A 16,467-nucleotide genomic window follows, 5' to 3' on the forward strand; every position below is an offset into this window, starting at 1 on the left:
TGTTTAGGGAAATGTGTTCAGAAGAAAATGTGTAAGAAGTTATGAGTTTCACATAGTAACTATAGAACAATTGATGTGAAAATGGTGTTATTTTTTCTATAAAAATGTATCTTTTGTCCTTAAAAAGTTTTAATGGAGACTTTTTGTTTTCAATCATGATTTAACGAGGGCATTTAAAGGCAGGTTATGGGGCCCAGGTAGCCTAACTCTAAATGAAGGCATAAAAAGCCTAATAATAGACCCTTTAAAGGCAGGTTACCAGCCTTTGATCTTGTGCACACAATCAAAGATAAATAGGGTTTAAAGATAGGTAAGTGATCACATACTTTTCAATAAAGTTAATCAATTTTACCTGGAAAAAAAGAAACATCTTCAACCTGATCATGAACATCTACAATAGAATGTAAGTATATCAATGATGTCAGGCTGACTGGATGTTATAAAGTGTTCATGGACTACAGTTATAGAGCCTGGAATCTGGCATTTTGTCTATCTTAGTTTGTCATAGCCAGAAGTGACCACATACTGACAAGTGTGAATTGGAATATTTCAATCCTGTTTCCTGTTTGATAGCCATCCTTGGTAGTAACTTGCCAAACACAAGCCACACCCTAAAGCATTTCCTTCATCATTAATGGGACAGGTTATGGTACCATCATTTACGTAATGAACATTGTGCTCTCTTGAGGAAACTTTAAATATTTTTGGAGATTGTACACTTTTTAGAAAATGTTTAAAGAGGTAATTACTCAGTAAGATTCATGGTCATTTTTTTTTGTATGTACGTTTAAGGTTTATGTTGATTTTCTTTTAAATACAGTGTAGGGCAACGTAAACACCACTCTGTCAATGACTTTTCCAGGGCAGCATATATCAAACTGAGTCTTTATTTTACTGTTTAAATAACCGTACACTGTCAGAACACCCTTTTTTCCCTCTTTTGTCAGAGCTGACCTGGAGAGAACTGAAATTATCACATTAGTACTGCATGGAGAGCTTTGAAAAATGAGAACCGGTTGGTTCTAAAAGGGAATTATATTTCTTTTATAACTGTGAAGCCATGCTAGCCCATGCTACAATTCACAAATCATCCCCTATATTTTCATTTTTTTCATTGTACTTACTCTTTTTTCTTTTTTCAATAAAAAGAACCTTCTGCATATCTGTTTTTATAATATTTTTACTCTCATAGCACATGTAATACAAGACTAGATTCAATTTTACAGCGTCTCATTTATCTAGGACGCTCCACTTTGCCATAGCGAGTTCAAAGCAATTACAGACAAATTCCCAATCTTTAACAGTCAGGTTAGAGCAACAGAGGAGCTCTAAGCAAGCAGTGCTGCGGGTCAATAAATGAAGCAGTTGTTGGTGAGAGAGAGCTCTCTGCAGAATCAGGTTACTCCTGCAGGATTTGGCTTAAAAAAAGATCTTCACAACATACATAACACAGTTGATACGCAGGAGTAAAATGTCAGTGATGTAATGGTATCTACTATTCATTGTAGGCAGCAGCTTACAACAGGTAACAAAATCTCTGACAAACAACTAGCAGCCATACTTACAAACATAATATAAGATATATGAACACATTCTCCTGATGAATTGAAGGTTTTAAAAATTCTGAGACGTGGCTGCCTGTTAATGAAAAGACCCACCATGACGACCTGTCAACCAGGACAGCGACATGTCCAAACATCTTTACATTTGGCTCCAAAATTAAAAGATGATAATGATCAAAAAGCAAAGCCTTAAAAGCTTTAAAATGTTAGTCAATTGACAAATGTTGACGTCATGGTGGGTCTACCTAATGTGTACTACTTTTCCTGCTGCCGAGTTGTTGTTTTTTCTATCTTCATTTATAGAGCACCAATTCATAAAAATGTTATCTCAACACACTTTACAAAAAGAGACTGTACTTTCATGCCAATAAAGCCAGAGTACAATGACAAAACAAAGGATACAGTCTAGGCCTGCTCTATTTGCAAAGTGTCTCAGGATAACATTTGTTATGAATTGGCACTATAAAAATAGAGATTGATTGATCAAAATCATGAGTCATGTTCCAACATTCATGCATGTGTCCTACTACCGTTTTTTTGCTGTGAAGGGTTTGTCAGTTGGAACTTGGCTGTAGATCTCATGCTTCAACTGTATGTTGAGTGAAGAAGTTTGTGTGTGAAGTTTCTTTTTCCCAGTGAATTCAGCTCGCCCTCTGTCCTCATTGTAAACAATTCTCGGAGTTCTACACACCATGCATACTTTTCAAAAGGAACTTTAATCTTGTTTTGGGAAAAAGAAAAATCTTCCACATGCAGAGGAGTGAGACTCTAAATGGGACAAAAACCATGTTACATCTTATTTCCAGCAGAATGTACGGCATTGGGAAGCTGCTGAAATCACTTTAAATTGTTCACTGAGAACAGCGGGAGCACTTAGTAATGGATTGTTTTTTCTGTGTCTTGCAGGGCTGAAGCAGATCCATGCCCTTTCCATCCAGGCCAACTATGAGCTGCGTATCGACTTGGAGGACTTTGAAAATAGCACGGCATATGCCCAGTACGGTACCTTTGGAGTAGGCCTGTTTTCTGTGGACCCTGACGATGATGGATACCCATTAACTGTAGGAGACTATTCTGGAAATGCAGGTATGTATTCTTAGTGATCTAGTTAGACTTTGCTTGTGCTTAGTAGACACTTTTCTTTATTTAACCTGATTTGTACACAGACCTAACAGCAGTGTGTGAAAGTTCCTGCCAACCTCCAGCACCTTTCATTAAAATGAGTGTGTCATTTCTATACGGCATTGTAGTTTGTCCAGAGAAAGGGACTGCTGGTGTCTGCGTCTCTGCTCCCTAAACCATCAGATCCAAGCCAGCTACCTGTCACCCTGATTAAATTACCGCCAATTAATTGCACTGCTTGACCTGCAGCGTAAACAAAAACCTGCCGTTGAAATGAAGAAGCAATTTAAAGAAACCTTTGGGGAAACGCTGCTGCGAAACCACGGAGAGAATGGGGACAGATATGAGATATGGAGCAGAAAAGAGAGAGAGAGGAAGGAGGGGAAGAGCTGGTAGAAAGTAGGATAGAGGAACCAAGGGGACAGGTGCAAAACAGGAGGAGAGGCAAAGGGAAATAAAAATGAGGGGAGTTTGGTGTTTGTTGAAAAGTCCTGTTTGTTTTCCTAGCCTGTCCCCAACATGACTTGGAAACCAAATTAGCCTGTTAACTATGAAATGGAGGCTCTTATGTACTTATAGTTAGTATCTTAAATCAGAAGTTAGCTGTAAGTTACATTTCAATATTGTCATTTAAGTTTTCAATTGTCTGTAAGATATCTGGTATTTGGTCTGAAAGGTGTTTGGTTACAATTGAATATTTATCACACAAATGGGTCATTGGAAAAAGTACATGGCAGCTAATAGGCTGTTTACACCCAGCACTAGCTTTTTCCATTGACCAAGCATTGACAGCCATGTTTGTTGTGTGTCGACCATAGTCGTCTATTTTCAGCTGTGGAAGTTCAGTGCTGGATATTTGGAAATCCTTGAAGTAGTTGAGTGCAGTAGGTATTGCATATTGCAGCATTAACTTCATATTAGTATATCTCTTGCTATCACCACAGGGCGACATTTATAGCGTGGCATTCCTAGCTGTTAGAACACAAGTTACATCTCAGCTAATGTAGCATGTATGCTAACAGATAACTGTGATAAATTGACCAATTGAAATCAAAACCTTTTAGATGGCAGGGGTTTTTTGTCCTCCTCTCACTGTGTATCAGACGGTCACATTTGTTATTTTTGTAGGCAGAACCAACCAGATGGCAATCAAAATAGTCTGCAATATCCTTACAATCTTGACAACTGGTCTGGGCAGCTAAATGAGCTATCTGGAGTTTTCCATTAGTTTGTTTAATTTCACTCAGATTTTAGTAGAATCTTAACAAGACCCTTAAGCTTGATATATGGGATTTTGTTTTAATATTTCAAGCCAAATTTCAGAGGCTATTAATGGCTCTCAACACCTCCCAGCATATGGTTAAAGGCTCAGTTTTTCTTCCCTCTTAACAGAGCTTCTCTTATTATCATCAGTGGTAGTGTATTGCCCTATTGTGGCTGCTCTCTGATCAGCTGACAGGTGGTTATTTGGGTCTGGGAGCAGCTGGATCTTAATGGGCATCAGGGGGAGGCTGCCGGCCCCCGGCCACCAAGGTGACATCCTGCGCCTTGCAAATGAGCCTTTAAGTGCTTCTGTTTTTTTTTTTATTGTTGTTTTTTCTAAATTCACTTGACATCATCCCATTGTTGACACTAAGCTGTTATTCTTTTTCTTTACCCCCCCCCTATCTCTTTTCTCCCAACATTGACCAACACCAGATGTGAATATTAGACGTTCCTGACACATTCTCTTTTCTCTGCTGGCTGGTTACCATGGTAATTCCAAATGGGAAGCATTGTAGGACAGAGTTAGAAAGTAGGGAACTGGGTGGCCACATCCTGGGCAATTAAGGTCTGCTTGATGCCCTGACGAGCTGTTAGCCGTCACCTGATGGCTGGTGAGCACTCTTTCATTCTGCCTGCAGCGTTATCTTTCTTCTATCCACTTGTGCTCACAGTGTGTAGTTTGCTTTAGAAAAAAAGAGGAAAAAGACAGAGTGAAGGGGAGGTATGGGTAGTTTATTGAACATTATTACATCTTTGAGCATCCATTTGCTGAAGAATTTAAGGTCTAGCGCTGTATCTGAGAGCACATAGCTTTCATTTTGTCTTGTAAGCCTCTTGAAAGAGCAGGTCTGCAAAGAAGTCATCCATGTAGAGAATTTACTAGTAATGAAAATAGTGAGAGGGTATTTTCAGCTTTGTAACTTGCTTTTGCCGGTGCAGACTTACTCTGCAAATCCTGAATAAGGAAATTCAGGTGCTGTTCCTACCTATCTTCACTCATACATTCACTCACACTCATACTGCATACAGGTAGTAACAGAGGTTTTACAAGTTGGGATCGGCGGAGCAAGCGTGGGAGAACAGCGCTGTGTTTGTGTGTATGTCAGGTTCCCGCTGTTTCTATACACGCCCGAAACACCGTAACGCAATGTGAATTCACAAATTGGGTCACCAATATTACACTGTTGGATTTGCACTCTGAAAAGTGCTCTTGATATATAACCCATAGTGACATTCAAGAGCTGTCCTCTGGACTATTGTTTGGATGTTGCATTGAAGTCAGGTGACGTACAGCCAACCATAAAAAGGTTAAGCAAACACGGGATTTTCAATTGAAGCCGTAGCTGAAATTTGCCTCCTATTTTTAGTTATGTAATGAGTTATGACATTTACATTAGCGACATTAAGAAAATACGCAAGGTGCATAATGTTGTGCCTTATTTACGCAATTTACATACCTTGTTCTTGAACCAACCTTAGTAACATACATGCCTTAGATTCATGACTACATAAGGATGTAAGTCGTTCCCCAGACGCAGATAATCTGCTGCCTGAACACAACCAAACTGCCACACAATATTGAATCATGGGTTAATTATTGTTGCATGTCCAAAGTTACATATATTTTTCAAAAAGCAGTATTAGGAGTTAAACCAGATGTTGCTTATTTATATGTGATAACTTGACATCTTTATTTGAAAAGTCAAACCTTGCTGCTGCATATCTAATGTAACTTCTTAAGGGCGGACTCCTGTATAATAAAAACTGTCATTTCCTGAGTATGGCCACTTACCAAGCTGCAATATTTGACAATTTGGAAATGAGAACATCTGTTGCATATTGAAATTCACATGCTGCATGCAAAAAATGGCTTTTAATTGACTATAAAGAGGGAGTGACATCAATGCATATTTCATATGACGATGCTACTTGAAGAAAAGATGAATTCAACAGATGTGATTCATTACATTACATGTAGCTTTTTATAGACATTTCTGCCTGCTGACAGCCATCCTGATTTTTAAATTATCAAAAAAAAGACATTAAAAGGTCAGCCAAGAACCTTTGATAAATTGGCTACAAAAATGTCTGACCTTAGATAATGAGAAGCAACACTCCAGAGAACTGTTGAGTGTTATGGTTTTTTTTTCTCTGTCCATTGATAGAAATTATTAATTGAAAAGTGGTCGGACATTTTTGAAGTTTTGGGTCCAATTACTGATTGCTGGTATCAGATCTAAGAGTATGTTGATGAAAGACACAGAGGGGATGCAATATCTGTTGCTTAGAAAGTCTGCTTTTCCTTACTCTCCCAGCTGCTCTCTTTTATGAGCGCTTGCTTCCTCTAATTTCTGAAATGCGAATGAGCTAATCTTTTAGAAAAAAAACATCTGCTTGTTGCTTTTTTTGCACCAATGACACAATTCACATGCTGTGTATCTTTTCCCACCCTAGGTGACTCCCTGCTGAAACACAACGGGATGAAGTTCACCACAAAAGACAGCGACAACGACCACTCGGAGAACAACTGCGCCTCTTTCTACCACGGCGCCTGGTGGTACCGCAACTGCCACACGTCCAACCTGAATGGCCAATACCTGCGCGGCCAGCACACCTCGTACGCCGACGGCATCGAGTGGTCCTCCTGGACTGGCTGGCAGTACTCGCTCAAGTTCTCTGAGATGAAGATACGACCTACGCGCGATGCAGAGAACAAATGAGGAAAAAAAATAATAAATGATGAAGATGGTAAAAACTTTTTGGGAACAATACAAACCACTCTTTGCCACTGCTAGGCGGAGTCTCAATATTGTTCATTCACTGAAAACAAACCTCTTTAAGTTGACTCTGCTGTTTGCCTCCTCATGTCTCTTCCTGGTTTTCTTTGCCCCCATTCTGCCAACAATCTGCTTCTAGTGTCATGCTAGTTACCATTTTTTCCCTCCATGTTGTCGAGACAAAGAAAATGAAACCACTATCCTTTAATTTCTTCTTAATTAGCCAACGCGGCAGATGGATGTCAACACAATGAGTGCGGTTCTGATCGAGGTTTCTGCCTGTTAAAAGGAAGTGCTTGCTTATAATAGTTTCATGTTGGGTCGCTCTAAATAATATAACAGAGAATCTGGTACATAGAAGCTTGGTGATATAACGTTTATGATTTGGCATCAAAATGAAGTAAAAGATTGTTTGATTCAGTTCACTAAAACAGCACAGCAAAACTCTAAACCAGAGTCCACTGCTCTAGCTTTACCCAGCCTGACACAGAGTCCACATCACCCATCCCACAGAACCACCCACCAGTGAGTTCCCACTTGACGTGTAGCTCTGACCTCCCATCTGTGCTGACATGGCACTTAGAATGTGTAATCTGTGAACAGAGAGAGGGCTGCTCTATCAGAGAAAAACCCTCCAGAACATATGTACAAATCCTCTGTGTTCCCCCTTTTGCAAAGGAAGTTTGCAGTCACGTTTCCATCCTTGATCTTTGAAAATGAGACCCCAGCAGGGTATAGTAGTAGGCAACAGGGCCTGAGACAATAAGAGAGTGGAGAGAGAGAGAGAGAGAGAGAGAGAGGTGGAGAGAAAGAACAAGGAAACAATTTGACAAGAGGTAAATTAGTCAAAGTGGAAGAAGAGGAGGTGCAAAAAGGATGAAAATGAGAAAAAGAGAAGAGACAACGGGCGGACCTCATTCATCTGACTTGGGCCATTAGGGAGCATATTGGGCACTTTGTCTGATCTGCCTGCCAGCTGAGTACTGGCCAACTGATGCAGCACTCACAGATGGTAACCAAGCACTTTGTGTACATGCATTTCTGTGTGTTTGTGTGTGCGTGTCTCCAACAGAAAGGGAGACAGACAGAGTTCCCTAACTGTATCAGTTCCTGTCATAGGCTGGGTAGAGTGTCTCGAATACAAAGTTTAGAACAGATAGAGTAAACATGACGCATACCTAGCATACGCTCACCAACGGTTAAAGGTAAATATAAATACATGTAATGGAAAGGGAAATACCTGATTTGAAAAGACCAATGGGATCCAAGACTGAGAAAGCAATCAGAAGACTGTGTCATACCTACCCCCACATTGATTTTGTTTATTTGGACCTATGAAGGAGTTGTGACACCAACATCTTCTCATTTCCTTATTCTGACTTTTCTTCATGCTGGCTTTCTTTTCAGGTGATTATTATGGGATGTGTTTGTGCGACAGTATCTCTTCTCTCGAGGAAAATTGCTGTAAAAAAAAAAAAAAAGATTTGTCGCTCTTGAAGAAAAAAACAGTCTTTTTATTCTGAGTAGGAGTTCTACATTGTGTTATGGCAAAAACAAAAGGCCGCAAGCAAAAAAAAAAGAAAAAGAAAACAAAAAACCTGTTGGCAGAAAATTCTTATTTTTTCGTCTTTTTCTTGTTTGTTTTGAGTTTGTGAATCAACACTTTTTGTCATCGAGTTTCTTTGGATGTACTTAAAGCTTTAAAAAAATATCTGTAGATTTTATTGTACAGTGTGTATGACTTTTAGAGCATGTGAATCTGTTTTCCTACTATGCTAAATCACAAAGAGTACCCAAGCACATGGACTGAATAAAACTACACCTGTAAAAAAAAAAAAAAAGAAAGAAAAAAAAAAGAATTTAATCAAGATGTATTTTAAGAAACTTTTTTTTCCCCGCTTCCTCTACCTGAGATGGAGCGGACAGGAGGAATGGGGAATATCCCTTCAAGCACACGTTCATTCAGAACTACAGCACAAAAATAAAGACTCTTTGAAGAAGGAGGCACAATATGACGGGGATTTCAAACCTCTTGGCACATCAGCCGCCTTGCTGGACATACAAACAAATTATATTTTGGCTTTTGGAGAGTTCCATCACACTGGGAAACTGTTTTGAATGTGTTGCTGGAAAGTGTTGCATCGAGCTAACGTTTAGCATGGAGCTAACAAAACTTGAACTGAGTACCTCTGATACTGGGACACCTGTGAGGTTTCTGTCAAGGTCGGTCGTTTGGATGGACCTCCCGTTGCTGCGTTTGTTTCTGCAGCACTTTGGATGTGTAAGTGGTGTCATTTGATGGACAGATGCCACTTCTCTTCGACATCGAAGCACAGACATGTTACAGATACTTGTTAGTGAAAGTACAACGGCACAGAAAATGAGGTATGACAATGTCGGATGTTTAAAACAAGTTAGAAAGGAGGCTTAATGAGGAGGAACTGGATTGCGTGTGAGAATGAATGAAAATGTGTGTGTGTGTGTGTGTGTGTGTGTGTGTGTGTGTGTGTGTGTGTGTGTGTGTGTGTGTGTGTGTGTGTGTGTGTGTGTACATGTGCGTGTTTGTGCACATGTCTAAAGAGTCTATGTGTGTACACATATATGCACATGCTTTGGTTTGTTCATGCCCTTGTGCATGAGGCCAGACGACCGAGCAGGAGTGCGTCTCTCTGTGGAAATTTTGAAGTCATGTGATGCTTATGTACAACTTGCCTCCCCTCCCGATGTTTGTGTTGATAACAGAGAGATTTACATAATTATAAAGATCTATTACTTATTGTGATCGTGAACCCTCCCCCATAAGAGTGGACGCCACCTTCTGGTACTGTGTTGAACTGCGCTTGTACCCTAAAAACCCAGGAGTACCAACTCCTTCAAAATCACCCAAACACATTGTGCTCACTGTATTTGTTGATGCTATGTTTCCCTCTTTGTTATTTAAATGTAAAGTATTATTTGCCATGTTCCCTTTGTGTGTTTTTGTTGATTTGATGCCTTTATACTCACTCTCTCTGCTGCAGCTTGCCATGTCTCCAACGGAAGAGATGATGAAAGAGTGAAATAAAAGGCTCTAATCATTCCCAGTTATCCCTCTCATTACGGTGCATCAGCACACTCCTCATCGATCCCCCAGGTCCCCAAACCTTCTATCTTTCTTACTGTGTACCTCCTTAATTGCCTTAGCCTCTGCTGCCAATTCCCCCTAACTCCACAGCTCCTAAAACATCCCCTCTCTCTTCTCTTTCCAGCTCCTGACTCCCTGACTCTTTATTGCTCTGCTTTTTATTTTGCCTGACTCCTGTTCCCGCTCTCCTCCTCCCTCCCTCCCTCCCTCCATTGCTCGTTTCCTCCAGTCCCAGCGCAGAACTAACTCTGTTTTTTTCTTTTCTTTTCTTTTTTTTTTTTTTTGGTGAAGTACTATAGATTGTTTTGCTGAATCTTGATACTGTGTTTTAATGTTCTTGTCAACATTTAATAAACATTCACATTTTATAAATGGGGAAAACCCTGAAGTTTGAAGTTTATTTCTGTCATTTTTAAATGTATTTTTTACGCCAACTTGATCAAGCTTTATGGAAATGGAGGGCGGCAGTAGATCAGTCTGTAGGGACTTGGGTTGGGAACCGGAGGGTTGCTGGTTCGAGTCCTGGTGGGGACCAAATCTGGAAATTGGTCTGATAGCTGGAGAGGTACAGTTCACTTCCTGAGCACTGCCCAGGTTACCTTGAGCTGGGCACTGAATCCTCCCCTTCCCACCAGGAGCGCTCGCTGTGGGCAGCCCCCTCACTCTGACATCTCTCCGTTAGTGCATTTCCATAATCCTGTTTGTGCATTTGTGTGTAGTTCAGCCTTCGTGTGTTTAGCATGTTCAATAAAACAGTGTAAAACTGAATTTCCCCTCGCCGGATTAATAAAGTATATATCTTCTTAAAAAAATAAAAACTTTACCTGTCAAAAATGAAAATGTGAATGTTTTGGAACACTATCCACAATAAAGCAAGAAAAGAACATAGAGCTTGATATGAAAGCTAACACAAGCAAAACTAGAATGTAATAATGCTTTAGGGTTCACACAGGGTCTTGTTTTTTCTAGGGTTTAGTAATAATATCTCTTTAGTTTACTTCTTCCAAAACAATGCAATAGTAAAAAGAAACTATTTTTTTTGTAAAGCAAGCATTTTTTTATTAAATAAACTGCAGCAGCAACTTTTCCCCCCACAAACATTGACCATGGATATTCTACTTAACTTCAAAGCACTTTCCCTGATTTTTTTCCTGAAAAAGAAAAAAAGATCCCAAACAAATCTCAATTACAGCCCATATTGCATTACCTACACATGTGGAGCATTGTTACGTTTTGAAATTGGCTGTGCATTTCAATACAAAGCCCATGGGGGTATCAGACAAAATTAATTCACTTTTAATTGGGTGTTTCTAAAATCGCAATCAATCTCAATTTGGATGCATGATGTGGAAATAGTGTTGTGACGCACTAGGGATTCAGTTTCTTTGGTCCTGCTTTTGAAGGTTGGCCAAATGCAACAAAAGAAAGTCTTGTAAGTTTCGAGAGATATTTTTAGGTGGCGAAAAAAGTAGCCCAATTATACAGTACAGTATGTGATCGTTCTCAGTGCATTGAAAACAGTGCCATGCAAAGGAGTACCACTGTATGATAAGGTATTTACTGTACCAGCAATTGAGCCATGAATACTTTGGATAGTTTGATTGGGTTACAGATTTATCCAAATAGGCTGTGGAAAAAAGTTGATTTACCAACTACAGAGAACCTTGGGCATAGGCCTGCTTTCAGAGAAACCTCTGATCCCTTCTCCTGGGTATGACTGATCATGTTCTAGTGCAGATCAAGATACATTCCTCTGAATCCTAGCTACGCTGACATTTCTGTTCAGATATAATATAACATCTGCAAGATTGCAGCAGTAGCATTTAAGATACAAAAAAGTCCAAATGTCAGGCACATCACCAAGGAAATTGAAATGACACACAGGGTTGAAACATTTTAAAAGAAGGGTAAAAAAACCTTTTTTTTACATGAACTAGTTTATTATTTGGGACTGTTCATTTTAATCTGTGTGAAATTGATCTTTGAGCTTGCTTTTTTAAAGTGTGAACTTGCACACCACTGTTGATGGAACACCAAAACAGAGTATGAGTAATTACAACTGTTTTGGCTGCTGTTAAAAAGAGGGGCATATTTTACTTGGACAGCTTGTCTTTTAATATCCCACTGAAATTGTTGCTTTTTTGTTTCCTCCGCTTTACTCCACTCTTAATACCTGAGAAAAGAGTGAGTATGAGCACAGCAATGCATCAGTGTCAACTTAAAATAACGTCATATCAAGACAAATGCTTCAGACCTCAGTGATTGCTGAGAAAAACAAAATCCCCCTCCACAATGTTCATTGGTTACAAAGGAAGAAAATGGCTGAAAATGTAAACATATTGAAATGACTGTTAAAAAACCACGAGGTCTAAGAGACTGTAATAATAAATAACTTGAATAATATGGGCACACTTCTTATATTTATCTGCAATGTTTCTTCTGTAGGCCATTTCTTTCCCACACTCCCTTATGGAGCTCTGAAAGTGTTGGCTCAGTAATAGTTTGTATGAATTACTATAATTCCACAGCTATTTGGCCTTCAAGTCTTGCTTGAATGGTTTTATTGCCTTGTTGCTTTCTGTTTACTATTTCTATTGCTTTTTATGTTTCAGCTTTGTACTTATTGTAGATGATTTGCCCTTTAGCCCGCTCTTTACAGTATCACTTCAATAGCATCAGCAACCCACAAGGCTGTCATTTGTTTCATATCGATACGCCCACATCTATTTGAGGGAAATGCTGAAATCTAACTCATGAACGCAACATTCATATCACCAGGCTAGGATCAGGTTTACTACTTTCTCAGTTCGGCATCCGTCCTCAAATCCTCTGGTGTTTTGAAATCCTGCAACCCAACGCAACCTGTCGCTGATCACATTGTGCATCTCTGCATGGGGCCAAAAAGCCTGGCTAATATTCTACATCTATTAATTGCCTTGAAGTAATGTGAGTCACGATAAGACGGGTGCACACTGAAGGAGTAACACCCAGGCAGGATGCCAGCCGTGTGATCTGGCTCTTCAATTCATAGTTCAAAAGACAGCAAAAGATTCCAGTGACTGACTCCCTATCTCTGCACAGCCACTAAAAGCAGAAGGCATTCAAGGTCTGCCGTCTTGACACGTATAATGTGTGTGTTGGCTGTGCCATCCACTCAGCCCCTTCAAAGTGCAGAATTGGCAGCAGACATGATGTTCGCTTATTTGTGCAGCCGTGTCAAGTTGGTTTCAAAAGCCATTCCAACTGCTGGTACAGAGATCATCCAGGAAGGATGATTCAACATCTGTGTTCAACTTTTGTGTAATTGATTATCATGTGTTATTTAATCGCATCCTCGAGTAGCTACTGCTTTTTTTTCCAATTCACATTCTTCTTCTTCTTCTTCTTTTTCCACTAAATGCCTTTACTGTACCTGGATGTACGACGGCCAGACGGAAGGAGATCAAACTCAACAAATAGAGGGTGGTCAGGATGTTTAATAATTTGTTGGGTTTTACACTTACAGCTCTGATAATGGTGTCCATCTTGTTTTGTTGTTGTTGTTTGTAGCACTGTAACACCAACAGCTGGCTAGCTTACAAAACTTGTCTGCAAGTGAGCAAAAGAAGAAAACAGCCTTGAACATATGTGATCCTGATAGGAGCTTCCCATTTAGCTGTTGTTTTGAGCTTGTCCAAGCAAAATCTGTATTCTGACGAGGCCTACCTTCACCACCAATTTGTTTGTTGAGGAAGTCAGATGGCACCGTCGCAGTAATGCCAATGCCTTGGGCTTTATGGGCCACAAAAACACAGAACTCGGCGGTAGTCTAATTACTCTTTGTAACCTGAGAGTTAGCAACTTTCATATAACTAAACGTAGTATCATTTTTAATCATGGAATGTTTAAGTCAATCGTAGCCCAGCCATGATAACATCTTTGACAGTGTTATGGATCTGTAACTTTCAGCAAGAAAGCAAAGAGTGTATTTCCCCAAATCTAAGACTGTTCCTTGAATTGAGCATTCAGTTTTTTCAACAAAACTGCATAAAGTGGAACTGGAACACGGAAAATCTGATTTTTCTAACATGGGTGAAACCACAGGGCACTCAAGTATAACTTTTTGTGTTCTGTGGTATGAATCAAAACATGGTGCTACAAAAAACTAAATCCAAAAATGCACAAAATTATTGGTGATATGGCCTTTTGAATTCACCTCTAGGTTTGAGGCTTGTTGTAAGCTCATCTGCTCCGGCTTTGCCACTTAGTCCTGTGTTTGGGGTTATTAGCATTCCTCCCCTGCATCTCTTTTCAGCCTGCCAGCAGGGTGAGCATACAGATTACTGCGGATGAAACTAAACTGAACACATGAACACCTGACTGAAAGAGAGCACGTTGTATTAGTTCAGGCACAGCATGAATGTCATGCTTTGCTAATCTATCAGCTAATCACGACACACACTGATCTCCCTGTTGTCGTGGGGAATAAAGTATACTATTCAAATTCTGTGCTGTATACTAATTGTTGCTATATAACTGGCTGCAAGACCATTTTTCTGCAAGGTAAAGCTGTACCCCAAACGATTATCTGATATAGTCTATCCAGTCGCTTCGAACACTGATAACATTGTACTGTTGTTGCACTGCCTACGCTTGGTGAGCACCCATGGGGGGATTTGCATTACTGCCTGGTTATATCTTCAGCACGCTTGCTGGTAAAGCAGGGGGCAGCTTACTGCAAGGACAGGAATGTCATCTGGTAGCCAACAGTGTTAACATTTGTTGCTACACAAGGTTTTATCTTTTCACCAGACTGTTTCTGAATTAAATGCATGTTGCTTTCTGTTGCCTTTGGGTTGAATTCAATATATTAAAATGCGGGACACATTTGAATTTGTTTACCTCCAAAGGTGATATTCCTGCCGTGTAGAAATGTAACTGATTTGTGCGTTAAAAAGACAAAGATATGAAAAAAAAAAAAAAAAGGAACTGTATAAGTGATTATTTTGGAAACCCCTGTTGACAAAAACACGACCCCCAGTGTCATAAGGATCTTTATCTGACCAGTGTGTGCATAAGAGACGGAAGCTAGCAAAGGAAAGGGAGTTGCTTCTGGCATGTGTCGGAGAAGGGCCGTTGCACATGCAGTGGAGACACAAGTATTGACTAGCAAGGGTGCGATCAGCTCGGTGCAGATTGGAACACTACAAACACATGGATCCTGTGGAATCTGCCCCATGATAGGCACATTTCCTTTGTATGTCCTTTTGCGATATTAGCTGTAAATTGTTTAACAACTGCTTTGAATCTAATGATTTGCATTTAGTGTCTACCTGTGACAAGGAAGAAGTTGCTTCTAAATTCATAGGAGAGAACTCTTCACTTTCTATCACATTAATAAAAATGGGCAAAGATGGTCATATCATCTCAAATAATAAGATAGGGAGCAACAAAGTGTATGCCTTGTGTAACGACACGCACGGATCAAAAAAAAACATCTGACACTACAGAGAAAGCTCAAATGTGATCCTGCTAGCCAAGAGACAAAGGGCAAAACAAATTGCGGGATTTGTTTCTGATCACTGCAGTATGTGACGGCTTTTCTGCCATGCTTGTCACCGATGCTGAATATTTTGTTCATGGCTCTTAAAGCTTTGACTGCAACTGGCCAAATTTATGAAAAGCGTACAAATGGAGGGGGGCAGAGGTATGAACATATTGATATTTTTAAAAAAGAAATTTGACATGTTTATGTGTCTACTGGGCATAAACGAATGACTATTTTGGTCTTAAAATGATCACTGCTGGGCTGTATTCTAAAGTTATATTCTTTTATTTTTCACTTGGTATGGTGCAATTATGACTTCACTGCAGCACTCTTTAAACCAACGTGGATTCCACGGATAATTGTGCCAGCTCTACGTATTTTCTCCACGTGTGATCACTAACTTGATTGCCAACATCATGAGTAATGACCACTCAAAGGCTGCCTCAGCACTTTTTGAAGTCCTTGCAAGAGGGCATGCTGATTTTTTTGACAAGGCTTATGGGACACTTCTGATTTTAAGGGGAAAAAACTCTGCATGTGTTTGAATGTATTTTTCTGTGGATTAATTACATTTTTGTCTGCACCTTTGAGGCAATATTTTAGGACAAAGATTGTTCTCTCCCTTTTCTGAAAGCAAAGTTCTGTGGTTTCTTGCTTTGTGAAAAATGCTCGATACTTTTACATGACTCACTGCATTTCCCTCTTCTTGTTCTTTTTTTAGGTGGCACAGTTGTCCTGATTTCTCATCCTTTCAGTGTCAACAAATGTGCGCAAAAACAGATTCCAGCGACCGTCACTGTAGGCAGTTTAACATCCAAACTACAAACAGAGAAAAATGGTATATAGCCATGTTCTGAACAGAGTGAAACATACTGACTCTACTTAGAGAGTAGTAGGTCGATTTTGCTGCAGGAGTGTTAGTTCCAAACCTTTTTTGCAATTCAATTATCAAGCTCATAACTATCTAGGTTTGTTGTACAAATCATGAAACAAGCTGACTACAACCTTATTCTAGGCCAAAATGTGCCCCTTCCAAAGGTGCAGAAAAAAACCTAATTAACCATTTTTTTCAATCCACAGGAAGATTCT

At 39.7% G+C, this 16,467-nt stretch overlaps 1 protein-coding gene across 2 annotated transcripts in view; it reads left to right on the plus strand.

Moving 5' to 3' along the window:
- fibcd1b (fibrinogen C domain containing 1b) overlaps positions 1 to 9,258 on the plus strand; it is a 120,966-nt gene extending 111,708 nt beyond the window's left edge. For both annotated transcript variants that reach the window (XM_061061359.1, XM_061061360.1), the window contains 2 exons: positions 2,469 to 2,648; positions 6,405 to 9,258. In XM_061061359.1, the coding sequence (XP_060917342.1) occupies positions 2,469 to 2,648; positions 6,405 to 6,670 (446 nt within the window). In that variant the 3' untranslated portion in view covers positions 6,671 to 9,258. The remainder of the gene's footprint in view (positions 1 to 2,468; positions 2,649 to 6,404) is intronic.
- The last annotated feature ends 7,209 nt before the right edge of the window (positions 9,259 to 16,467 follow it).

This window comes from Labrus mixtus, chromosome 17, assembly GCF_963584025.1.
Source record: "Labrus mixtus chromosome 17, fLabMix1.1, whole genome shotgun sequence".
Taxonomy (NCBI): Eukaryota; Metazoa; Chordata; class Actinopteri; order Labriformes; family Labridae; genus Labrus; species Labrus mixtus.